Source organism: Orbicella franksi, chromosome 3 (genome assembly GCF_964199315.1).
Source record: "Orbicella franksi chromosome 3, jaOrbFran1.1, whole genome shotgun sequence".
NCBI lineage: Eukaryota > Metazoa > Cnidaria > Anthozoa > Scleractinia > Merulinidae > Orbicella > Orbicella franksi.
Genome location: NC_138147.1, coordinates 27,014,014 through 27,041,506, shown reverse-complemented (window position 1 = coordinate 27,041,506; position 27,493 = coordinate 27,014,014). Strand labels below are relative to the sequence as shown.

The window sequence follows — 27,493 nt, the reverse complement described above, 5'->3', positions numbered from 1 at the left end:
AAAAGAAATTATCGCAGTATAGTCATTTGTTATATCTTTCCATATTTAATATATTTCTTGATGATAACACAGAGTGTCATCTTTTTTATTAACTCTTTTACAGTGAAGCACAAGAAACAAATTAAGCCTTGATAGAAATAAAAAGCCATCTGTGAGAGAGTATACATCAGATTGTCATTCCATTTAAATTGTCTACATGTGGAAAGTATTCCTGCTAACATGGGGGCTAGACAGGTGCAGGTCTATTAAAACATTACATTTTTATGTATAAGGGAGCCACGGCTTTAAGGCATAATACAGTAATTGTCAGGTCCTCAGCTTCCCAAAGGACCCTAGTCAACCTCTGCCAATTCCAATGCCATCAAAATTATTGATATTGCATGGTGAGGCGAAGTCTTGCTACTTTACTGTTAGTGGTGCTCCTGAAAGTATGTCCCTTTATCTTTAGTAGCTTCACAGTGATTTTCTTTGCTTTGACATGATCCAGATAAAACATAAAAACCAAGCTGTTGTATGTAAACAAAAACAAAGGTGTGGCTGACTAGGGCCTATTAAGAGGAGTTTTAGATGGCTCCAATGCATTGGAAATTGAAAGCACACATATTGAGGTTACCTCTGCTTCACCCTGCATCCCCCCCCCCCCCCCCACACCCCTGTTCCCTAACCAGTACCCATTTATACACCTGGGTGAGGAGAGGCACTATGAGAGTACGAACACAATGCACTGATCCCCAATAGGGATCCATTGCACCAACCATTGGGCCATCATGGCTCCTCCTCCATAGGGTTAGAGTGGAATTTACCCTAACATGACAGTTATAAGTCTAATAAACTTCTACAGGGGTAATTTGAGTGTGTTGAAACCTTTTTAACATTGCGTAACCGATAGCAACTTAAGGCCACTTTAGGCGGCTTAGGATGACTTAAGGACCCAGAGTAGGCCTGGTAATGACCTTAGATGAAATTCGACCGTTGTGTATTATATTAAAGCACGCATATGTCCTCATATGAGGGTCCTTGTTCCCCTCAACATTTGCCTGCGTTCCTTTGTTCCGCAATTATCCCTACTTGCTCCCTGCTCTACTCAAATGTTCTTGCCCTTTCCCTTGTCCCCCAACGTTTTTTTGCCTTTGTTCCCCTGTTCCCCAATTGAAATTGACCATGTTCCATTGTTCCCAACCCTGTCGTATGGCTTGGGTTCACATTTTTGGCACCACTTTGTATGTTCAAGCTGGCTTGTCTACGCTAGAACCACATGTCCTCTCTGCGATTTTCTCATATTCGCATGAGCCCCATGTTCAGTTTATTCCAGAAATTACTAGCAAAATGACCAGGTGTTCAGTTCGAGCAACGTGAGTAGACGTAGACGTAGACGTTCTGCTTCTGTAGCAATATAGTTGCTTGATCCATTAATCAAGGTTATACCAAATCTTTAAAGACAGTTTCAAAGTGCTTGTTAAAAGACACATCGTAAAAATGCACTCGCCCGTCAAAACTTACTACGCCTGTGCATTGCTTCTTCCTACTCCCCATCCCACACTCCCACTACATGTACCTCCCGGCTACGCTACGTTTCGTTACTGTCACGTACGAAATGGCTTGGTTCTTTTGCTCTGTGTGTCGCTAAAACACTAACTGCCGTAGTTTCCTGTCAGGAAAAACTCACTAAGGTAAGGAATAATTCCTAAGCATTAAGTACATTATTGATTGTCGCTTCCTTGTTAATGCTGCCGTTTTCTATAAGCGAATTTTAATGTGTAATCCGGTAATTCTAGGTTGTTGTATTACTCAAAATCAAAAACTCTCTGGCAATTTTTAGTGTTATTTTCGAAAATAGTTCACCATAGGGTTTCTCATGGCAAAATATGAAGAAATCCGTGATTTCAGTTTTGAAAGTTAATTCTCCATATTTACAGTCCTCTGGTCGTAAGAGACCCTGTCCGTAAAGGAGATTTATTTTATCCGGTAAAATAAATGGTTTTGTGATGCTTGCTATGACTCCGTTCTCACTTACGCCTGACGGGCTTCCGGTACTACGCACGGTTATGACGTCACACTCCTCGAGGCGCTTTGTCTCCCGTCACGTCGATTGAAGAAAGCATCGTGCTAGAATTTCAGCGAAGGGTCGAAAATTCGATTTCACTCATATTTTTGTGGTAAATAGCCAAGGGCATGACAAAAACTACTGGGTAGTTTTTTTAGCAAAATATCCTTTTATTTCAAAGAAATATGCAAATTACCAAATTTTGTTAAAATCGTCATTTGACGCACCATTTTATTAAACAAGTTTGAGAGCCGCGCATGCAAAACCACATCATTCTTCCGTCTTTAAAACACTCAAATATTTTTGTGCAATGTTTAAATATGTACTGGGTTGATTTTAGGGAATGTTGCGGGTTTTTTTGGGTGCAAAATAATTAAATTTTGAAGACATGTGCGAAACCTTCAAATGGATAAAGCTTCTGGTGGTTGAATCGCAGAAGGATGGTCTTCAGATTCCTGTAAAAATTTCTTTGGACAAATGATTGTGAGCGGCGCGAGAGCTTTTCAAAGTGCGTTAAAAATGTAAATATTTGACCATCCGTCGTTAAATTTCAATTTACGGGTTAGACGTATATTTAAGCATGCGCCACATGACTTGACCTGTTTTAAAAGTTGAAATAGACACAGAGCTGATAATTTCGAAATATTCTAGCCTCATTTGCTGTAAAAGGCAGGTCCAAAGCCGATTTGACGTGTTTCTGTCACCATTCGTCGCACATAAAGCAGAAGTTTGCTTGTGTTTACACAACGTCCGATGTACATTGCCAACTGTCACCTCATTTAATGGTCGAATACCATACATCTATGACCCTCTTTCAACACATATGATCACCTCTGCATCTAAGTCAAAAACGGCTAAGTCAGTTGTAGATAGCTGCTTGCTTGGCACTACCCAAAATATTACGTTTGATCATCGTTTGATCTATTGCTATTGGAATCCTTGCTGGCAGCGGTTCCTTGTTTGTTCGTCACGCAATGCTGTCATTTCCATTTTAGGGGGTAGGGTAGGACAATTTCTATCCTAATACGTAAGGCTCTGTAAGGCTTGGAACCACAGGGAGCACACAATCTTGTTGAATAGGAAGAGATTAAATTACAAAATGAAAAGAATGAATAGTTTACCATTGCCCCTGTTGTCATCTTTTACTAGACCATCGCTACCTACATGCCCTGCGTAATACTGTAACGCTAAACTCGTACCTAAACCTTTTCGCGCTGTGCAATTATTTTTGGTTTACATATAATACAATCATGATAGACGTGTGTTTGAATTATCACTCGTCACCTTAAATTTCAGACTCTTATTTGCCATCGCCCTTTCCAACAAAGTTTTTAAATTTTGGCTGGCCGCTTAATAGGGGTAAAGACAATAGAGAAACCCTTACCGGAACGACCAAATGGTGGCCGCGGACGCTTAATAGAGGTAACTGGTCAATAGGGGCCAGTTTTATTTACAGTATTTTGCTGACTATAATTTTGGACTGTATTGACAAGGGAGGCAAGTGAGCCACACCAGACATTTTGAACGCAATGCAAAAATTCGCCCACTCTCTAAATTTGCCAGCTACCAGCCAAAACGAACTCGTAAGATTTATTTAAAATTTTGCCGAACTTGTTCTCGAATAATTTTACGACGGTCGGAGAATTTTAGCTTCTTTTGCAAAGCTTTTTCTCAAATCGCTTTTTGCAACGTGATCGTACCGTTACCTAATCCCAAACAAGTCATCCAACGCGCGCTCGTACTCCCCTCCCTCTCCCACACATGCTTTTTTTAATTTTGGACACGACAATTCTTTGCAAACCCCTCCCCGGTGCGCAGTTTTTCTTATGTGTCCGATGTCGCTGATCTCCGCATGGAAACAAAATGTCGAAAATAAGGCCTGAAGCGTTTACGTGAAATTCAGCAATAACAACTGGGAGCTGGGGCCCGCTTCTCGAAAGCCCCGGAAACTTTTCGAGCCCGTAAAGCCATTTTTAGTTCATCTGTATCTAAAAACGGAGAAGTGTATACGCCTACAACTTCTTGTATGAAGGGAACTTCTGTTCATATTGGGCATATGTGAATTAAACAGCTCTGTAATCGTAATGTTCGAGATTTTGCTATGGCTTTCCAGGCCCGAAAAGTTTCCGGGGCCTTCGACAAACGGGCCCCTGGAGAAGGATTTTGCAAAGATTTGTCAAAAAACATGTGTGGGAGAGGGAGGAAAACGGAAGCGCGCGCTGGATGACGCGTATGGTACCTGACCCAACTTGTACTAACCAACGCGAACGAACCAATTTTGCGAAAGATAACCTCTGACTCCTTCTTTCCCAACCCTCTTTCACCTTTTAGACACGGTCCTTTGCCTTTAAAATGGTCTGAAATTCCTTCCAGAGCTCTGCACCTGCTGCTGCACTCCGCGGGGGAAACTCCCATATAAAAATGACGGGATTGCTCGTCACACCTTTCAGGGGTTAAAAACGCGGTTTGGTATCTCTTAGGGTGCTTAGTGTCAAAAGGTCCACAGCGGGAGCTTTTGCAGTACCTTTTAGGGTATTGAGCTGAATAAATATGACTTGAGATTATGTGTTATGTATGAATTAGTGCAAATAAATATATCAAATATCAAATATTTGAACTGCAGAGAAAGAGATCAAGACAAGGTTGATCATCGCAGTTATACACACAACTTAAGCAGGTGTGAATTTAAGGCCTGATTTTTTTTTCAGGCTTTAATTTCACAACTGCTTAAGTGGTGTGTATAACTGCGATGATCAATCATGTCTTCGTGAGAATCAGTACCTCTAAGAGGAGGAAAACACTTCCAAGCCACGCCCTCAAAACAGGGTCTCGGTATCACGTAGTGTTCTTTTCAAAATGTCCGATGAACACCCCCGTCTTTTATACGGGAGCCGCTCCCACCAGGGTGCTGAAACCTTCCGCTCCGCCCTAATCCAAGTTTTGTGCGATGGTTAGATATCGTCACATGGTGCGCAAACTTTCGATTTTCGTGAATTTCGCCGCTCGGCATTAAATCAGCTCGACTCGGTTAATTTATTAGTAAACTTATGATTGTTGATATCTTTATTGCACGAAAGCAACGGAACAATTTCAGTTTTACGCTTTCGATCTTTAGTGTTATAGCCACTAACTCCACCAATATAGCTTTTAAAAAACAACAGTCCTATATTTTCTGTTACAAACATACTAATGCTTAGCCACTAAGCAAACAAAATACGCCAAATAAAAAGGCATGGCCAGGGTTCGTTTACTCAAATAATTACTAATTAAATTTAGTCGGTTTTGCTCACCAATTAGACACTTTGTGCTTTCCTCTTCTTATTTCAGCTAATTCTTGCTTCACTGAAGTATAATTTGTTTATGGCGATTTTTTTTTAATTGTATTGAGTACCGACAGGCACTAGCTTTATCAGCTGTTGTCTGAAACATCAGAAAGTACAACAAACGTGATGTGGACCGAGGCCACGTACACTATAGAATACGATTATATAAATATACACATATTATTATATGAATGAAGAGATAAACAATGAATAAATTGTTTCACTTTTCCCGAGAGTGCTCTACACAAAATAGATCAAAATGTGTAGCATATGCCTTGACAGCATTGCGTGCCGAGCAAATAACGGCTGTAAGACTGTGCTGCGCGGACACGCTTATCGGCACTGGTCAACAATCGATCAAACGTAAATGACTTAGTCGTTTTCGACTTAGACGCAGTGGTGATCATATGCGCCGAAAGATGGTCACAGATTCATGGTATTCGACCAATAATAGGTTGACAGTAGTCGATGTACATCGGACGTTGGGTAAACAAAAGCAAACATCTGCTTTATGTGCTACGTATGGTGACAGAAACACTTCAGATCGGCGTTTTGGACCTGCCTTTTACAGGAAATAAGACTAGAACATTTCAAAATTATCAGCTCTGTGTCTATTTCAACTTTTAAAACAGGTCAAGTCATGTGGCGCATGCTAAAATATACGTCTAACCCATAAACTGAAATTTGACTACGGATGGTCAAATATTTGCATTTTTAACGTACTTTGAAAAGCTCTCGCGTCGCTCACAATTATATGCCCCAAGAAATTTTTAAAGGAATTTGTAGACCATCCTTCTGCGATTCAACCACCAGAAGCTACTCCATTTGAAGGTTTCGCACATGGTGAAAATCAATTATTTTTACGAAGTACTTTTTAGGGAATGAAATACATGTCTTCAAAATTTAATTATTTTGCACCCAAAGAGACAACGCGACATTCTCTAAAATCAACCCAGTACACATTTAAATGTTGCACAAATTAAAAATATTTGAGTGTTTTAAGACGGAAGAATGATGTGGTTTTACATGCGAGGCTCTCAGAATTGTTTAATAAAAGTGCGTCAAATGACGATTTTAACGGAATTTGGTAATTTGCATATTTCTTTGAAATTAAGTGATTTTTGCCGGAAAAACTATCCAGTAGTTTTTGTCATGCCCTACCCTATCTACTACAAGAATATGAGCGAAATTGACTTTCGGCCTTGCCGCGAAATTAAGAATTTGTCTGATTCTTACAGGCAGGCACTCTTAAACGCGCAATGTAGGTTGGGAAGTTGATTACTAAAGCAACTTCTAGATTTGAGTCGTGTGTTGTGACTGAAGTTGCAACTGCCCAGACCGATGGCGTCAACAAAGATAGACGATTTAACGAGGTAAAACCCTTCGACCCACATTGTGAACCTTCAGGCGTGGGAAGGCGATGGCCGTTGGTTGAAAAGTTTCTCGGTGTATGCCGACAGCAAGGGCTTGCTCATTCAAGGGGATAAAGCGGATAATAAAATCCAGAGGAGAGCTCCTTCATTCAGCTGGCGAAGGTGTTCAAGAAATTGTCGAGACGTTGGCCGACACAGGCGAGGCGAAATATTACGAAAAAGCGGTGAAGGCCTTGAACGATTATTTCACAAAATCGCTTGTTCCGCAGCATGGAATTACAGGACGGCGAAACTGTGGCTCAATTCGTGACAAGATTGAGTCAGTGGTCAAGGACTGTGATTACGGGGAACAAGCCGAAAACCAGATTCATGATCAAGTCGTGCAGCAATGTAAATGACATGAACTAAGGAAGAAACTATTGGAAAAAGGTGAGAAATTAACCTCAGGGCTGTTACTTTTAAGGCAGCAAATTACGAGCGAGTTCAATCACAGCTGGAGAATACGGAAGGCAGAAAGGATGTGAATTCGGTCCGCGACAAGCAGGAAGACAAAGGGAAGGAGCCTGTAAAGCGAGCATGCTACAGATGTGGAAAAGTAGGACATTTTGGGTGAGACTCTGAATGCCCTGCGAAAGGAAAAACTTGCCATAAGTGCGGGGGAGCTGACCACTTTGGTTCGCAAACCTAGACGGGAAGAGACGAAAAAAAGAAAGAAAAAGAAGGAGAAGTCAGTCAGGTACGTGGGAAGTGAAAGAGATGAAGATGACTATGCATTTACTGTGAATTCTGCTACATCACCTGAGAAAATAGATGTGACTGTGAGTGGAGTTGTAGTAGCGATGTTGAATGATTCGGGTGCGAGCACGAATGTGATTGACAAAAATCTGTGGTCAAAGTTAAAGCAAGACAAGATTAAGTGTGTGTCGAAAAAGAGTGATAAGAAGCTTTATGCGTATGGCAGTAAACAGCCGCTGAACGTTCTAGGAACATTTTCAGCACTGGCAAGAGTAGAAGGGAAAGAAGCTGAAGCCGAATTTAATTCGTTATTAATGGTGAAGGGGCAGCCTGCTTGGAAGAGAAACTACCATACAGCTAGGCGTGTTGAAATTTGGAACCCAGATCTGCACTTTGACATCTAAAGAGAAGATCATGTCTGGTTACAAAGAAATCTTTGAAGGTGTGGGAAAGTTGAAAGATTACCAAGTTAAGTTGCATGGCGTAACCAGTCAGGCGCACCCCATTTTTTCTTCAACATCTCAGAGGATATCATTATTCAAGAGAAGAACACTGAAGAAAATGACAGAAGATTACAGCGACTTTTGGAAAGGCTGAAAGAGAAGAATCTCACGCTGAATGAAGAGAAGTGCAGGTTCCACATGACCCAGATGGTGTTCATGCGACTGGTGTTAAGCGACAATGGTACTGGCCCTGCCGAAGACAAGGTGAAGGCGATCGTCGATGCAAGAGAACCGCAGAGTGCATCAGAAGTCAGAAGCTTTCTGGGACCGGCAAACTACAATGCTAGTATCTACCCGGACAGCGTACAGAATATTACTGATCCGTTGTCACGCTTACTGCATGCGAACGAGCAAGCAGAATCTTCATTAGCGCACAAGGTGTCGGATGAATTTGTCAGGTTTGTCGCAGTACCTGCGACTCCTCAAGGGATGACAATACGTGAAATTGAAAAAGCCTCATCAGAGGACAGAGAGTTTGTGGAATTGCGTCAACACATAAAGGACGGAAACTGGAAAGGTGATCAGCTCAAGCAGTACATACCAGTAAGCCACGAACTGTGTGTTATTGGCGAGTTAATGCTTCGAGGTACCAGGATTGTCATACCAAATAAGTTGAGACCTCGAGTACTGAGCCTTGCCCATTAAGGACACCCAGAACTGTCAGTATGAAGCAGAGATTGCGATCAAAGGTATGTTGGCCTGGAATCGACAAGGAGGCCGAGAAGTTTTGCCAAACCTGTCATGGCTGTGAGCTTTTAAGCAGTCCCGCAAACCCAGAGCCAATATAAGTCAACCCCATTACCAAGTGGCTTATGACAAGATTTGGCCATCGACTTGTTAGGCCCATTACCATCAGGATAATCTGTCTTAGTCATCGTTGATTACTGTAGCAGACACTACGATCAAGTGGAAATCATGCGTTTGACAACGTCAGAGAAAGTCATAGAGTGTTTGGAGAAAATCTTCACCACACATGGACTCAATCACTTCGAAGTGACAATGGTCCACAGTTCAGATCAGAAATGTTCGAGCGGTATTTGGAGGATAACGGTATAGAGTACAGGAAGGCAACACCATTGTGGCCACAAGCGAACGGCGAGGAGGAAAGACAAAACAAGTCCCTCCTCAAATAAAAAGGATGAAAATAGCTCAAGCTGAGGGAAAAGAATGGAAGAAGGAAGTTCGCAATTATTTGGTGGCATAGAGGTCAACCCCTCATAACACCACAGGCGTGAGTCTATCACCTATAAAATGTAATACCAACCATAAAAGTAATAAGAATTGACCATAAATGTAATAACTTTTAACCACAAATGTATTGAATACACCAACCATAAATGTAATAAAATTTGTTGTAATAAACTTCCTTATTACCTCTGAGTGAAGGGAACAAAGACCCTGTCATTCTCTTATTTGGTATAGAGTAGCCTGTTCAAGGCTCTCGAATAATCGTAGTTGAACGAAGATACCTTATTTCCCCTAGTTTCTCCCTCCCTCACCGGCTTCCTGGGACAGACCAATTGGAGGAGTCATTTCCCGTAGCACCGTTTTGGTCCAGAGGCCAAAACCCGAGAAACCATCATTATAGTCTGTGCGAATCTTTAGAACGTACTTACATTGTGAATATAAAGTCTATATACCAGACGAGATCTCGAGTGGTCTAAAATAAGTGCGTTTGAGGTGGTAAGAGTTGATGACCTCTAAGTCCACTTAATTGAAGTGCTAGGAGTTGATAACGTTTCATATATTTGAAGAATCTTGAGGCTGTTGGATTAATTTTACGGGCAAGTGCATACGAAAATTTTGGGACGCCCCAGCATCAAGCGAAAACAAAATCGAAACAGCCAAGTATTATCCCTTCCGGTTCGAACTTCTACAGTCATTTGTTCGACTCGCTTAATTCTTAGTCATTCTTTTAGAATTCTTTTGCCAGGGGCTAGCCACCCACCTTTTAAAGAAGTAAATAAAAATAGTATCGGACATAAAACGAAGGCGTATCTCGGTTTTCTTAGGCACTGTTTAAGACTATTTTCGCACATGTTACAGTTTTACCGATTCGCTATCAGCTATACAACAACAGCAACAACAACTTTGTTATGACTCGCATATTTACAATTTTTACAGAAGTAGATATACAGATTGAGTTAAAAATGCTTGATAACAGCAACAGCGCGAACCCGCAGAGAGCCTGGGCTAATCTAGGCGGGCCACATCTATATTTGTATTGAAAAAATAAGATTGTTATGCAACTACTTATAGAAGGATTTACAAAACCGTTTAATACAAGTGCATTTACCTATTTTCATTGACACTAGGAGCTATGATTTACTAGAGATAAACTAAACTATGGGTTAAAATTAATCAGGAACTAAATTTAAGAACTTGAGTCAGGGTGTCGACTTCAACATAGTCATCCCTATCTGAAAGAGTTTCAAAGAGTCTCAAATAAAAATCTACGATGCTGTGATGTTAATACAAACCTGAATATTTACACAATTGTTTTAAGTATTAGTTGCCATTGTTGAGTTCACGTTGTAATAAACCAGGTTTTGGTCTATAGTTTTGTTTAGTGTTCTATCCTTGTATGGCTGGTGGGACATCAAATATATCTACCCTCGTTCAAGAAAATAGACCTGGACAACAACTTTGGCCAAAGCACAATAATAGGACAATCACATGTCTTTTGGAGGGCGCGCAAATAGTTTATTTGGGGCCGGAGTAGCATCATTTGCGCCCGAGCGGAGAGAGGGCGCAAATGATGCTACTCGGGCCCCAAATAAACTATATGCCTGACAAACGTCATGTGATTATAATTATCATCAATGCAAAAGGCCAAATTGTGCAAATTCATTTAAAAAGGAAAAAATGTTTAAGAGAGATGTAGCATGAGAATATGATATGGAAAGTTGTTGCTACAATACAATTAGCTGAACAAGAGCCAAATAAAATTCTTATCTGTCTACAATAAAAGTCAAATATAATCTAGTTTTAAAAAGATTCCTTTGGACTTCCTGCTTTGAGATCCGCTGTAATTTTTCTTTCCTCGCACCATTTCTCAAACTTTCTTACTCCCCGCTCAGTTGTTTTCTTGGCGTATTTCGCTTGAGCTTTTTGCTCGACTTCATCCAGTTGCTCGTTGTCTAAGTCCGAGTTTTGACCAGAAAAAAGCTGAAAATTTGGGACTTCGAAATCTCCAAACGTCAATCGTTCACTACAGAAGTACAAAGTAAGCAAGTGCCAAGTCATAATCTTGTTTAAAATAGTCCCACTTACCCCATCCCTCCTGCAAGTTAGCAGTTTTGTCACTCCCCCCCCCCCACCAGCACTGTTAAGTCATTGGCTGGGTACAAGACGGAGCCATACACTACCACCCGAAAAATTGGCTTGATTTCTCTAGATTTCTGGTGAAGAAATTTAAAATTAAAACAGGCTTTACGCTTTTTCTCTAAAAGGTGATGTTTGACAGGAATTCAATTTCTTCTCTTCTTTTCGAAGCCAGAAAGTCCCAAAATGTTTTCACTAACACCTCAAGCGCACTTATTTTAGAGGATTCGAGATCTCTTCTGGTATAAAGACTAAACGATTTCTAAATGTTCGCATGGACAGTAATAATGCCTTTTCGGGTATTGGTCTCTGGGCCAAAACGATGATGGTGCAATGGGTCCTCCAATTCGATTTGCGGGGCGCCTGTCGTGCCTGTACGAAATAAGACAATAGCAGGGTTTGTGGCCCCTTGACTCCGAGGTACTGTAATAGGCAGTTTATTACATTTATGGTTAAGTCTTATTATATTTATGGTTGATCAGTTTATTGCATTTATGGTTAAATTTTATTACATTTATGGTTGGCGGATTTATTACATTTGTGGTTAATAGTTATTTCATTTGTGGCCGATTCTTATCACATTTATGATTGGTATTACATTTATGGTTTTTATTACATCTATGGGTGATCCAGATGAGTCCAGCGGAACTCTTGTTTTGCAGAAAGATGCGTGCTAAACTACGTGAACTGAGGGAGGAGAGCGTAGAGAGTGAGGTGCGAGACAGAGATGACGAAATGAAGTACTGTGTGTCATTCATTTCTTCGTAAACAATTTATAGTGTCTATATATATGCTATAAGTTACTTAGGAGTGACAAGAGCACATAAACCCAGCATCTGACTTGACAGACATGCACATACATGAACAAGTGTTCGCTGCGATAAAAGAAATAATCCACTCATTCAAATTTACGTATTAGTTACATACAGAAAGTAAGATGACAACAACAATAACAACAACCACATTTCATAAATAATACAGCGTGTTAAGCTCTACAGATGCATCTTACCAGTCATTCCTTCAGTTGGGTTGTGTTTGCTCTCTAGGAAGGCAAAAAGTAAGAAGCAATAACCACCTCATTTATTCCAAATATAAAGTTAGTTTAGCTACCTTCATATTGAGTGAGAGAGTAAAAGGTAATAATGTCACCAAAAGGGTGATACATAGGTCTTAGCACTGGCAACATCATTGTGTTACTTTCACAGTGCCTGCCAGGGCACCGGCAAACTGTTAGAGCAATCCAACAAATCCTGGATCCTACTGGGGAGGGGTGGGGGGGGGGGGGGAGAGAGAGACGGGTAGGGGTTGGGCAACCTACAGATGATTACATGTAGTCTCCCATTAAGGATCAATGCAGATTATCCCAATCATTCAAACTCTGGGGCAGACAAAGTGGGGATTGGGCAGGGGAGAGGGGTTGTCGAACCCCCTATTTTTTAAAAAAAATGAGACACTATAACAAGCGGCAAAAATTGAGCATAGCTGGAAAACTATTAACCAACCCTGTATCATCATAGAAAACAACACTTGCAATACTACAAGATATGCATGTACAAAAGTGTACATTGCATAAAATGCAACTGACCGACTAAACAATACCTTTTGTTTTCACATACACCTCAGCATAATTCCAGTTATCCTTGTTGTTTTCCAGTTGATTCAATTCACTCACAGAATAAACTCTGAACAAAAAGAAGCTGGACGGTGATAAACCATGAACTGTTACATTCATGCCAGTTAAGTTCTCCTTTCCTGGTAAATATTGTACTTGTCGACCACATGCCTCCTTACAATTCTTATCCTCTTCAGACTTGCACCTGAAGCAGTCCAGGGCATATGTTATCTTTCCATTATCGTCTGGCGAGCGGTGCCAGTTGATGACAACACGTGTTGCAAGGACCTTGGTAAAGTTAGCCTTGACTGGAGCTTGTGGGAGAGCTGGAAAAGATTATTGTGATGTTCTTATAACTTCTAAGGGCAATAAACGTCTAGATTCTTACCACTTACAATGTAACAATAGCAAACTCTACTTGAAAATGATTGGCTCAAACAGTCTGTTAGATATTAAAATTATTATTTATACTAGTAGTAATCAGAGATTATGAGAGTGCATTCGACGCTCTCTCTTTAATATATATATATATATAAAACGGTTATAAAATGCCTCAAGCCAACAAAGAATGCCACTGCGTCAGGAGGATCAATGAAGATTCACAGTCCAAACCTCACCGCAAAAATGAATTTAAAAACGTTTGATAAAGCAAGGACGGACAACTTCTGACGGTAAAAAAAGTTAAAAAGTTAAAAATTTTTAACTTTTTAACTTTTTTTACCGTCAGAAGTTGTCCGTCCTTGCTTTATCAAACGTTTATATATATATATATATATATATATATATGTCTGGATTTATGAAAACGGTGTTAAAGACTGAATCAGGTGTTTTTTGATTTTTTTTTTTTTTTTTTTCATTTCTTTGTTTTTGTTTTCTGCTTTCGCTATGACAGCAGCTTGTAAATCTTACCTAGCATGAAATGTAGGAACTCCTTGCCCCCCCCTTTTTTCAATTTGCGTTAAGTTTAGCCCAGGCTACACTCGTCTGAATTCAGTTCGCGCGGTGACTCTGACAAGGAGCGACCGATTAGCGTTCTGTATTTGCTGTCTAAAGGAAGTCTGCCCGAGGACATCATTAAGTCCAATGAAGGCCCAGGTCTAACGATTTGCTAGTAAGCGTCGTCCATTATCGTACCTGAGGCGGGCCTGAGGACATGTGTAAACTGTACGGGTCACATTTAGTCCCGTAACAGAAGGCCGTTTGCCCTGTGGCGATAATGTTGTGCTTGCTTTAGACAGCAAAAATCTTTCGCCACATCAATTTAGGGCTTAGACGTGCAATGGACTAGACATTTCTAGCTGCTGTTGGCGTCATTTGCTTTGAACTTTGATGTAGCTAAAGACTTAGAAAAAAAATCTGTTGAAATCTGGATGTGCCATTCCGCGCTCGACAAAATTGAAGTACATCCGGGACATTGCTATTTGCGAGCAAAACATGGCCACGAGGAGAGAGAAGAACATGAGTTCAAGCGCTGATCGTGAGTAGAATTTCCTTGTTTTATCAATTTTAGGCGTTCTCGGCTTAGCTAAGTATCAGAACTGTCTGTGATTCGCTAGCGCGGAAGAAATTTATTTGCGTGGCTTCCGGGCGATAATTGACGTAACGACAACATGTTGAGTGTTCGCTTACTGCTAACTATGGCCAAGTTTGTCTGAAGTTCAATCGATTCTCGATGTAGGAAGCTCTTGTTCAGTCCATTTAGGACGATGCAGGCCTTTAGAAAGCGATAGATTAGCTCTTCGCCGCGGTTTTGATATCTGTACGTTCGTGTTGATTTAGACTCCAATTTCATGTTAAAAGCACTCTTAATTGAATTGTACAATTCATGATTCAACGAAAAGACGGTGAATTTAGTCTTCCTGGCTTCAAAAGGCATACAGGAGAGTTATTTGCTGCTATTTGAGCTACGATAAGCCTCGTGGAAAGCTAGCTCTAGGACAGAATTGTAGCAAGTTAGATTATCAGTGACAAGTCAAATTCTATGGCTATGTTTTTGCGAATCCGGTCAGATATTGAAATGAAATGTCACGTAACGGCTACTTTTTGGCTGAAATATAGAGGTAAATAACCGATTCCACTGCTTACCATGCTCTTGTTAGCGTGACTGGCTAATTTAACCCACAGTAAAGACATAGTGAGGTCATTTAGGTGAAATCGCAGAGGTTAAGCCTGTCTAAATTAGTGCCGCGGCGAACCAAATGATCAATTTAAGCTCTAATTTAGTTTTGTTTGGCTCGTTCGACTCATTTTGCAGCGACTTTAAAGGCTTGTATAGGCATGGTATGGACTCTATTAAGAGTACACGAGGTAGATAGCACTCTCGGTGCGACATGGCCATATTTATGTACATTTTCTATATATATATATATACGGTAAATAAATGATTTCACTAGCTGACTTTCAACCTTTGTCTATTACTAAAATTAACGTTTTTCAGCAGCAACCGAGGTTTTACAGTCAGATATGCTTAGCGTCAAAGTCCATGCTAGTGAAGAGGTCACGATTTGTTGATACGTTGCGTGACACCGCCAGTTTCTGTAGACTCTCAAGTTTCATAGAATATTTAAATTACGTACATTATTCTAAGCTAGCATTTGCTATCGCATGCTCGTTTCACGTGGTTGTTTATCGTAAACAAACTCCATGCGACTAATTCAAGTATTTCCCCTGATGAATAAAGTAGTCTCATGGATCTTGCCTTCAGAGTACTTTTCCGCCAATTCCTAACAATAAAATTTCGAACGGATAAAGACTGAGCTATCTGTCGCGACTGGAACTAATCAACAAATGCAATCAAAATGTAGTTGTTCCCACGGTAATCATCCCAAAGCGAAGTCATGTTAATAAACAAGGACAATTCCCTCAGATTTCGATAAATGCTGCCGTCAAAGTGTTAAAAATTTGCCAAAATCTAACACTGAGGGCACATAATAGCGAAGCATACAGCAACTGAATGGAAAGAAGTCAAAGAAAGATCCATCGAAAAGAAGAGCTCAAATGGCCTGCTCACATACTAACATGTTCACCACATGTCTTATCACATGTCTTAGCATTAAACGGTACCAGTTTACTGCCCGTGACATGCCCCTGTAAAAATCAAGCGGGGTGGCCATTTTGGTGTCCTTACAGGAATGTGTTTTCTCAGCATATAATCGTGCACAGGGTAACCAACTCTGGAAAGCCACCGGTCAAAATTAGGTTTGCGTTCCACTTCATCGAACGCAATTAAACAATTTTAGTTAATTTATAACCAATCATAATATCATTATGACTACATATTTATTTAATATTTTCCCGACAGCTTATGTCCATGGGCGATGTAAACATGAGAGAATTAACGATTGGGAGAATTTGTTTGGGTTGTTTGAAAGGCAGATAAAGCTATTCACTGGATAGCGATTTATATGGGCTGTGAATGTATCCGTACATTGGAATAATTTCCAATCACTCTGGCTTTACACTGCTTACACTACTTGCTCAGAATTCATAATAATTGTTTGACTCTGTATCGAATTTTTTTATATTTTATATTGTTTTACCACGTAAAAAACTGCTTAAAAAAGGGTGCCAAAGTTGGACATTTTGGGACATTCTGTACTCGGGGTTTGGATGGGAAAATCCAGACCAATGGAGTATGTATGATTAGCCAATCAGATTCAAGGATTTAGGATTCTGGACTGTTGAGAAGTTGGAGACAAAAAATAAATAGATTTAGCCACGCCAAAATGTGGAACTCCTGATTACAATAACTTAGTGTGGTTTGAGCCTGCGATCCAATCGAAAACCAGTATCTAATCAGTAGTCAGCAAAAAAAGTGACCTTGATGAGCTCTAAACCTGAGCCCACAATACAGCCATGTGACACTGGTCAGCAGATACCTTGTTTTTGACAAGTGTCAATTGACATAACATCCAATGTCCAATATCAAAGATGTATACTGTAAACCAAGGATGCATGACTTGGTCAGGAGTATGGCGGTCATGTGGCGAGACGTCATTGTCGTAGGGTGCATGTACCTATAATCCCTACCATAATCCCTGCCGCTAGCCACATTACCCAAAAAAGAGTTGCATGCATGTAGTTCTGTTCCTATTCTTATGATGCTCCGTGTGACAGCCCTGCGGTTTTGTTCTGTTAAGGCACAGTGAAATAAATTTACATTGAGTAGATAGCCCTGAGCTTGCTCTACAAGATGATACCATTTTTGATGGTTATGACGTCAAATAATCCTCCATCTTGGATTTCATAGAATGCTTATGAAATGCCCAAATTGAATATTTGTGAATTTCTACAATTGTATGAGGAAAACTGGAATAAAAACTAACACCATTATACCAAAAAAGTTGATTCTTGGCCAGACCTACACGAAATTTGAAGTTGCCATGGCAACATGAAAACTGATGGACACACAATTGATGCATCGCATTTTCTGTGGAGGATGAATGAACAGCTACTGAAGTTTCAGCTCCCTAGAGTAAATTGTCTTTTCAAAACTTTGAAAAAACCTTATAGGGGTGGTGGCGCCCATCCCCCAACCCCAACTCCTTGCACATCCAAGGGTTGAGACAGAGTTTTTTAAATTGCTTGGATAAAACCTAGTACGAGGGTGCAAATAACAGTTGGTCATCAGAAAATTGTCTGCTAAAACTTGACGTTTTGACCAGCAAAGTCTCAGCCTGGTTGGATATTATGACAGCGCATTTCTGATCTAATGCAAAAACTAGGTACCTTGAGATTTGGGCGCGAATATGGAACATTTTCATTTTATTACACGTTGGCATAAACATGCGATGGAAAAACATATAATTTTGTCCAAACAAACTGGCCTCTTTTCAGGTCAAAACTTGTCCCTGGCCGGACAAATGACCTGCCTAATGACAAAAATTATTTGCAGGCTTGTAGTAGGTATGTCAAATTTGATCCATGCTTGGGCTACCTATCTACATGATCAGTGCATCTAGGTGAAACGGGACACAGGTACCAATTTTATCAGAGCTGCACAAATTTATGTATACCTGCCAACTTTTTCTGAGTTATGAGCATGAGATTTCTTTTGTATAATTTGTGTAATTTACTGTATTTAAATTAGTATTGAACTTTAAACTTGTGCATTTACTAAGTTGAAGTTTAGAGAGAGATGAGTGTACAAACTCTACTAACAGTGCATGTAAGCTAATATGTATTTCACAATGCTACACATAGATTTCTTCTGTTCCTTTGGAAAACTCAAAGGTAACGTTAATCCTTACCCATCCTGATGTCCTTGAATCCAAGGAGGAAAAATTAAGGGCATTCAACATGATCAAATGCTGTATGACTGAAATGTACCTTTGCAATCCTCTACATCAGGTGATTGGTAGAATCCTTCTTCACAAGTGCATGCTGTTCTCTCAGCATTAGAAACTGACCTCAGAGGACATTGAACACATTTTGTGTTGCTGATGGTACTCTTGAATGCTCCACTTGGACATTCTACATAATGGACGAAAAAAAATAAAGAAGGAATTTGTATACCAGTATGTAATCATACAGTTTCGAGTTCAATTTGGAATTAATTTGCACGAGTAAGTTTTTCAAAAAGCTGAAATTGCACGAGCCGCTTCGGCAATTTCAGCTTTTTGAAAAACTCACCAAGTGCAAATTAATTCCAAATTGAACGAGAAAAACCGTATGATTACTTATTAATAATATAAACATGTGATACCATTGGCTTAGAAAATTTCCTTTTATCTCTCAGCCAAACATAACTCAGAATTACGACGTGTAATTTGCACTGGTGTTACACTTTTTGCACTGGTGTTACACTTGAACTGCACTGCTCTCAGCCAATCAGAATTGAGTAATTTTTTCATGTATATTATTAAGAAAGAAACCCATGGAAAATTAATTAAAATTTAATACAATGCATATCTGTCTGAAAAATAAATTAAAATATTAATTGATAACAATGGGGATAGCCTGTGTGACAGGCCATACAAGGGGAGGAAAGGGTCAAAATGAGTCCAGGAGGATCAAGCACATTTCAAGAAGGATTGCCTGGAAGGACACTATTGTTGTCTTCTTTTTTTACATGCACCAGATGGACGTAAAAATCCTGATTGGTCAGATTTAAATGAATTACTTAATCCATCGTTCTGATTGGTCAGCCACCTGTCATTCTAGAGCACAGGGGCCTCACATTCAGATTCAACATGGCATATAAATCAAGGGATCATTTCGAACTATTTCTAGAGGAACTGCTAAGATCTTTGGAAGTAAACGGTATAACATTCGCGCTAAAAGCAGTGCAACAGAAGGCGATTAAACAATTGTTTGCAAAAGAGGATCTCTTTTCGCTTGTTCCATCCTCCGCAGGTCTTCAAATTATTTCATTTTCTCGCCCAAAATATAGAACAAGAAATATGAGAACCCGCTGGCACCTACAGACTTTGCTGCGAAAGAAGGGGTGTGATTCTGATTGGATAATTTTGACAGCCAGACATTCCACAGTTGAGTGGGTTTTAATCAACAATGATTTAGATAAACATATACAGGCAAAAACTAACGATAGATAAATCCGACGTTTCGGCGACATCTTGGCGCCATTGTCAAGGGAAACTAATTAAATATGCGATTTCAAGAGTAACTAAGAGTCCAGAGTTTCTAATTTGCATAAGTTAGACAAAGACTTTAGCGCGAACTGAGTCTGATTGTACATTTAAACACGGTCGTAATTGTTTAATGAGTAACATCTCATTAATGAGACAATCAAACTTGTTGTGGCATTTTTAAATGTACAATCAGACTCAGTTCGCGCTAAAGTCTTTGTCTAACTTATGCAAATTAGAAACTCTGGACTCTTAGTTACTCTTGAAATCGCATATTTAATTAGTTTCCCTTGAGTGGGTTTTGCATAGTTAATTAGGGGGCGGAATGAAGAAAACAATAGCGTCCTTGCAGGCACATCCACCATCATGCGCCTCGCACGCTTGTTTGAAGGATAATGATGAAGTGGCTGTCTTGAGTACAGTAAGCTGCTTCATGCGAAGAAATTTAACACGCATTCATGATTATTTTAAGTAAACTCTTCCGAGATATTTACCCGACCGACTCAAGAATTATTTGCGTGTGATGGGAAACTTGTGAACTTTTCTCACAGAAGATTATACAAACTGGGCAAATACCCACAGGAAATTCGGAACCAGTCCACAATTTTCCAGAAAAGCTGATCCTAACATTTTTGTGGAGGATAGGCAATCAATAAAACGGCTCAAACTGTGACAGATCGTATTGCACCAGTGTAGTGTTGACTGGCTGCGAAAGTCTTGTAGCTTTGGTGGAGGCAATATCCACAGCTGGAGGAACTAGGTCCGATTCATACAGGGTAGAAATGCCAAATAGAACAAGAACTTTCCAGAATTTCCAAATTTCTGAAAAAAAAAAAAAAAAAAAAGGACGACCTCCAGAAGCTGACCAAAATTTTCAAAATGAGTACCGGTAAGTTTCTGGAAACTTCCTGAACATTCTATCCGATTTTGAACCGAAATTTCCCAACATTTTGGTCAAATGGTACACGCCCATAGTAAAGGCTGTCAATCAACTGTAGATTGTACATGCATCTAATAAATTAATTAAATTATACAATTAGTAGGTAAAGCCTGCATACGAGTTAGGTGGCCCATTAGGTCGGCACTGATCTCCAGTTTCAGTAGCAAAATGCAACTACATGTAGGAGTATTTCATCTACTTCCCCATCCTCCCCGCCCCTTCCCCCCACTGGGATTAAGGATGCTAGTCCATCACAGGGTTACATGTACTCCCCGGTATATGCACCTGTGTGGAGAGAAGTAGTGTAAGAGTAAAGTATTTTACAAGAGAACACAAGACATTGTTCCCAGCCAGGATTTGAACCCAGACTGCTTGAGCTGAAGGCAAGCACACTAACCACGAGGCCAGCGGGCCACCACTGACACATTAGTAGCTCCAAAGATATAATAAATTAATTTATATAATATTTTAATTATATAGTTTAATCATTTTGGTAACCAGGGTGGATATTTAAATTTGGGAGGTAAATAATGGGCCCTTATTAGAGGCATAGCACATAGCATAGCCACCACAATATTTGACTTTCAGATCAACATAGCGCTTTACAATTTGTGTCTGAATTGTTTTGGTAAAAAGATGGTTAACACACACCACAACTTGTTAATAAGCTGAACCTCAACGCTTAAATACTTAGTTTACTACAGAGTACTAATTAGTCATGTGGAGGTGCAGTGGCCTCACGGTTAGTGTGCTTGGCTCTGGATCAAGCGGTTCGGGTTCGCGCCCTGGCCGGGGACATTGTGTTGTGTTCTTGGGCAAGACACTTTACTCTCACAGTGCCTCTCTCCACTCACGTATATAAATGGGTACTGGCAGACTTAATGCTGGGGGTAACCCTGCGATGGACTAGCATGGAATCCAGGGGGGGAGTAGAAATATTCCCAGTCGCTTTATGCTATAGAAACCAGGATAAACTCTGGCATGGTGGGCCACTTGGCTCATATGCAGACTTTTACTAAATTAGTCATGCCAAACCTTTGCATTCCAGAACAGCCCCAGATCCATTAATGAGCTCGTAACCTGCATTGCAGAGACACATCAGGTTGTCTGTAATGTTCCATTCTCCATCACCGAGACACACACTCACTAACTTGACTTTATTTACTGAATTAACATCAGTGCATTTTCCTTCTCGTTCTGTTAGATCCGAGTCATTTGCTGGGGCAACTGTCTTTGGGAATTCCACTAAAGTACTGCCTATCCCAGGGCAGTATCTGTAGCTAATGACAACTTTTGTCAATGTTATGCAGACTCCTTGGTCTAAGAACGCCAGATATATACCACGAGCTCTGGTAACCACAGAACCATAAAATACGTCTGTTTTATAATTTCCCTGAGGAGGCAAACTTTTCGGCGTTATGACTGCTTCTTTCTGAAACATCCCTTTAGTGGGGTCAGGAAGAGGTTCTTTGGTATTTGTATGATAGGAATAAAGAGTTAAGTATGTTTTACAGAATTGACTAGATTCCACTTTAGGGCAGTTTAGGAGGATGTAACGTATTTCAATATCCAGCCGTTTAGCACTCTTGACGTCAATAAAGTCTGTTCGTAACCAATTCTTTGGTTCCCTCGTTATCAGTTCACTAACATCGCAAACTTTGTACCTCTGGTTTACATTTGAAGGGTGGATCCACTATAAAAATAATAAAAAAAAAAGAAGAGAGAAAAAATATTACCAATGAAATTAGTAAGAGGGCTTGTGTTTTAATTATAATTAGATTGTTCGAGCTACAATTCTAAAAACAGATATGACCCATTGACCCAAATCAAACACTTCTAAAAAGAAAAATTTTTGGCAGACTGACTTGTCTTGACATGAAAAGCGTATTAATTGTTTTTGTTGATTTGGAATTGATTTGTATGCAAAAAACTCAGTTTTCCAAGGGTATCTTTTGGCGATCTTTTGCTGAGCAAAAAACAAAAGAAACTTTTTGTTTTTGCTAAACGATGAAGTCACCGGAGCGAGGTATTTGCCACTAGTTTTATAGTTCATTTAATAACACAATTCTCTCACCGTTGAATCGTTAGCGCAAGCAAATCAGGCGCTGAACGGGCCGGATTCGCGTTTGTTTTGTCATGACACCGGTTTGATACGAGGTCGGTCGATTTTTTTTCCGGTCTATTTCTCTGCTTCTTTCAAAAATCAAAACATCTATTTAAGAAAAACCGTGCTGTCGAAGCTGCTAACAGTAACCGTTCAAGTTTGCGCCGCGTCAAAATCCACCTTCGAATGATTCGCTCCAAAAGATGCCGCTATTATTATTATTATTATCGTCCTGACGTAATGTTTGCTTAGAGTCCTTAGGGCCGAGACCAAACCATGGTCCTGGGGCACTAGGGGATAGCCAGTTTTTAGCTTGATAGCACCCTCCTCAAAATGTGTGCTGTACCTAGCGAGGTTATCTTTTGTAGTTCACTGATGCTTAATTGGTCGGGAATTCTTCCAAGATAAGTTTCTATTATTATCATTATTATCATCATCATCATCATCATCATCATTATTATTATTATTATTATTATTTTATAAGGGTTGTAACGAATGAATATAATTTGTAATTCGTTTGTAAGTTAGTATTTCCCTGACATATATATTGTCCTAAAAATTTTTACAGTTGTAATTCTTTATAAGCCACTAATAAACATTATTTATTCTTAAAATTATTATTATCATTATTATTATTACTATTATTTTATTATCATTATTATTATTATTTATTTTAAGCTCACAATATTCCTCAATGGGAACATAACATATTACAGTACTTGAAACTGACTCAATATTTATTTCACTCACTCACAAATTTTCCCTCATAAACTCATAGAGGAGCACATGGAGGGTTCTGAACACCGCAACACCGCAAAAAAAATTAACGAACACCGCATCACTGCAAGAAAAGTCTTGAAACAAAACACCGCCACTGCAACCCGTATTTTTAGCATCATGATTTGTTCATCCACACTTAAAATAATACTTCATTGTGCATGTGTCAATACTGCTGATGCCTGTAAATCAGTTTTCTTACTCTTGTGAAGAAACCTTGCGTGAAGCTAGGAAGCGGACGAAGAAAAAGAGAGAAGCCTCGAGAGATGGCCTTTACCCCAGTTCCCTCTCTTTTTTTACTTTGCTCACTTTTCTGAATGAAGCCCTATCTTGACTGAAAGTATTTCTTTCTGGAGCTAGCTGCGTTTATGTTCCATATCGATAATCGTTTGAAAAAATAGAAGGTCAAGAAAGTTGCAGGACCTTGGAGCGGGTATAGACCAGTATCGGAATGACCTATAGACGAAGCTGAATACCAAAAGGAAAAAAAATTGTAAACATGTGTAATTTACAAAGCTTCCTTAGCTTAGAAAGCCTTCTTTCTTCCCTGCCACCTTGACATCTTGTCAAGTTATGTATAAATGAAAGCAGCTTTGGATTGGCAGCCGAAGCATACCGTAAATCCTCGAATTAGCACCCCCTTCCTCAAATAAACGCTCCCTTCGATTAAGCGCCCCTCCAGTTGGCCAAAATTTAAAATAAGCGTCCCTCCTCGAATAAGCGCTCCTCTCCCCTCCCCCTACTTTGTGGACGAGTAATGAGACAACAAAGGATGTGTAGTTTTCGTCGTGTAGTACTAGATTAGTACATTGTTTCAGTTTGTGAACAAGTTAAGTTTGGAAAAAAATTACAAGTACTAACGGTGCCGCAAGCTAAACTTTAGGATCAGCTTTTTTATGTCGAAAAACAACTTATGTTGTTGTTTACACGCAGATGATGTATTACAAAAATTATCATGTCAGGCCACAAATTGGGAAAAATTAAATAAGCGCCCCCCCCCCCCCTCCTTGATTAAGCGCCCCCTTAAATAAGCACCCCTCCTCTCCTCCTAAATTTGAAATAAGTGCCCCGGGCACTAATTCGAAAATTTATGGTATTGAAAATTGACTAGAAAGTTATGGTCTGTATTTTGTTACAAATTATTAACCTCAATGGTATGTGTTCGTCACAAATTAGCATGGATTAGCATGCTAAATCTAAGTCGAATTTAGGTTTTGAGAAAGGTAATTAAAAAAACCCAGCACTGCAAACAATTTCATTTGACTGAACACCGCAGCATGAAAAACACAAACATCGCACACTGTAGGGTTTGAGATCACCACAACACGACAAGTTGAGATTTTATTCACCGCATCACCGCATTAAGAAAACATCAACACCACAACACCGCAAGTTGAGATTTTATTCACGGCATCACCGCATTAAAAAAACATCAACACCGCAACACAGCTAATCCCCATGTCCTCCTCCTCATAGAGTCCCTAGCTCATAAGGATTGTTATTGGTCTCCTCTGCACTACGTCACACTTCACATTTTTTTTTTATATTACGACAGATATACATGTACCACTCACCCCTGCACCTTGTGTGTCTGTTTTGATATTCCAGTTCCACAGTCCAGAACCAGATCGAGGCTCATTGACCAGAATTTCTGAAGAGGAAGAAGGGTAATATTAAAAGCAGATAATTCCCAAGAAACACTTTGCATGTTTATATATACCCCAACAAAACGTACACATAACCAATAACATTTGTCAGGCACAAACTAATTGCAAAATATGCTCACGATTAACAAATAGAACTCCCACTACTGTATGTGATTGTCCAATTTTGTTGATCACTTAAAGTATTAGATTACAGACTGAATTGGGCTCTGCACAGTCCTACCACCATAACAATAATCAACTGTACTTGTAAAGGTCTTGATTTTGATCAGTTTTTTTACATGTATGCTTTATTTTGTCTCCTCCAGCTGGTGCATAAGATACAATTACATGTATTTATTGGTTCGTACACTTCAGAACGACAAAATTCAAGGACTTTTAAAAGGCAAAAAATAATTTTCAAGGACTAAGCTGTATTCATGATCAATGAATTGACATTCTTTGTCCCATTTTTCCCCCTGCCAAGGTTAAATTAGTATCTATAATGATCAACATTTTGTAAAAACAACCACAGTTACTGGCTATTACATTTGTACTTTAATGTCTGAGGTATAGGGATGACTCACACTGATTTGAAATGTAGCTCTAAAGAGAAATGTTCCATCGTTATCACCCAATTTTCCTTAGCATAATCATTTGATTTCTCAGAAAAGTGATATCATATGGTACACTGTCCAAGAAATTTAATCAGTAAACTTCAAGGACTTTCCAAGACCTAATTAAGAAATCACATACTTTCAGAGGACCTTAATTTTGGTCCTTGAAGTTTACTAATTAAATTTCTTATGTCAAGGACTTTTCAAGATGACTACTATAAATAAACGACATTTTTCAAGATAGTATGAAACATTCCATTATTTCCCTTCAAATAACTGGCCATTCATTTTTACATGACTTCCAATTTCTATAAAACAATTCCTTTTTTTTTTTTTTCTGGGACTGAGTGATTAGCCGAGTGCCCAATCCCCAATCAGGATAGGCCAGAGTCCTGAGCAGTGAGGCAGCCAGCTGAGACATACAAATTAGCCTGCAAATAAAAGTCAGTCACCAGACAATTGTCCGGTAAATTTGAGGTTTTAACAGGTAAAAAGTTAGCCGGGTCGGACACTCTGACCGGGCATTTCTGCTAAATGGAAAATATTTTAACTGGAAATTTGTGGCCGAATATGGAACAAATATTATTATATTATACTACCACACAATACTACGCTTTTTATTTCTATTCCATTTCTGAGAAATAATTTTATCACGCGCAATGCGTCATCTCAAATGTCATGTCGAAACTACTGTAAACAAGCTGCATCAGCAGCACTATTTAGGCTATCGATCGAAGAATATGGATTCGCTGTGAGGTGAGGAATTGCACTTTTAATTTTTCATACAAATGTCTCTAAATTTTCCTGCAAATGTTGACTTGACGGTTTTACAGGCATTAGAAAAATGAACATACATTTACCGCAATTTTTGGCAAATTTGCCCCCAAACAAGATGGCGTCAGAAACTGTGGAAGGGTCTAATCTCCTGGCCAGAATGATTGATTGAGGTGAATTCTTCATGCAATCTTAATAGAATTCTTGTCGTTCAAAAGATCAGTTAGTATAAAAAGGATGATGACAGTGAGAGAATAACTCAGATTAAAAGATTCAATTTTCTGGCAAGAATCATTGTAAAACATATGGTAGTCAGGTGCATCAGCTCACATGCATGGACAACAATAATTAAAATAATGACAATAATAAAATAAGAATTGTAAAATAAAAATTTAAAAAACAGTACAGTACAATACAATATATAAATGTATATTCATGATAACATTCAAAGGCAATGAAACTTCATGATCAACACTTCCTTTAAGGAGAGAGATCACAGTTTACTAAACTTATATCTGAGACTTAAATTTTTCAATAGCGTCCTCTGAGTTTTGAGCAAACACCCAGCAGACATGCACATACATGAACAAGTGTTCGCTGCGATAAATGGCCCATTATTGACTTAGCGCGATAACGGGTTTTATGCTGAGGCGGGGCCTTATCTTATCTTACGGTACAAGCTGCAGAGGTAGATAGCCATTAATGGGCTAGACACCACACGCAGAGCAAGCTTTAAATTCGTGTGCTCTGCTAACCCTCTCCCCTTTTTCTGCCAGCGCCGATCGTGATAGCTGTTTAGCCTTAGAAGCGTACTTTACTTTCTTTCGTCGGCCCTCCACCATCCCCTGAGCTCCTCCTCTGCTCTTGCTACCTCTTACTGGGCTGGCTGTTTTTCGCCCCAACTTTATTCACTGAATCAAATATAGCGATGTTTAATTGATTAATTTGACACCTTAGCATTTGAATGGTTTGAAATAGGGCCCGGACGCACTGGGCAAATTTTTGTTCATTTTGCGAAAAAATCTGTCATCAATTCCCTGAGACAAGTGCGTCTGGTGATTTTTAGATCTACCAAATTTTGTCAAGGCTTACCAAACTTCAAAGATGCCGTCGTCCTGCGGCTATCTTTAAAATGAG

At 39.5% G+C, this 27,493-nt stretch overlaps 1 protein-coding gene and 1 pseudogene across 4 annotated transcripts in view; one reads left to right on the top strand and one right to left on the bottom strand.

Annotated features, from left to right (window-relative positions):
- The window catches only part of LOC145482776 (ephrin type-A receptor 4-like), a 92,587-nt gene that overhangs the window by 54,397 nt on the left and 10,697 nt on the right, over positions 1–27,493 (bottom strand). For 3 of the 4 annotated variants that reach the window (XM_081461404.1, XM_081461402.1, XM_081461403.1), the window contains exons 2-6: positions 24,897–24,973; positions 21,477–22,134; positions 18,243–18,386; positions 12,902–13,240; positions 12,312–12,344 (exon numbers count right to left, since the gene is read on the bottom strand). The exons of the other annotated variant lie outside the window; for it this stretch is intronic. In XM_081461404.1, coding sequence (XP_081317530.1) covers positions 12,312–12,344; positions 12,902–13,240; positions 18,243–18,386; positions 21,477–21,882 — 922 coding nt within the window. In that variant the 5' untranslated portion in view covers positions 21,883–22,134; positions 24,897–24,973. The remainder of the gene's footprint in view (positions 1–12,311; positions 12,345–12,901; positions 13,241–18,242; positions 18,387–21,476; positions 22,135–24,896; positions 24,974–27,493) is intronic. 4 annotated transcript variants of the gene reach the window in all.
- LOC145482860 (uncharacterized) lies at positions 7,011–7,879 on the top strand (annotated as a pseudogene).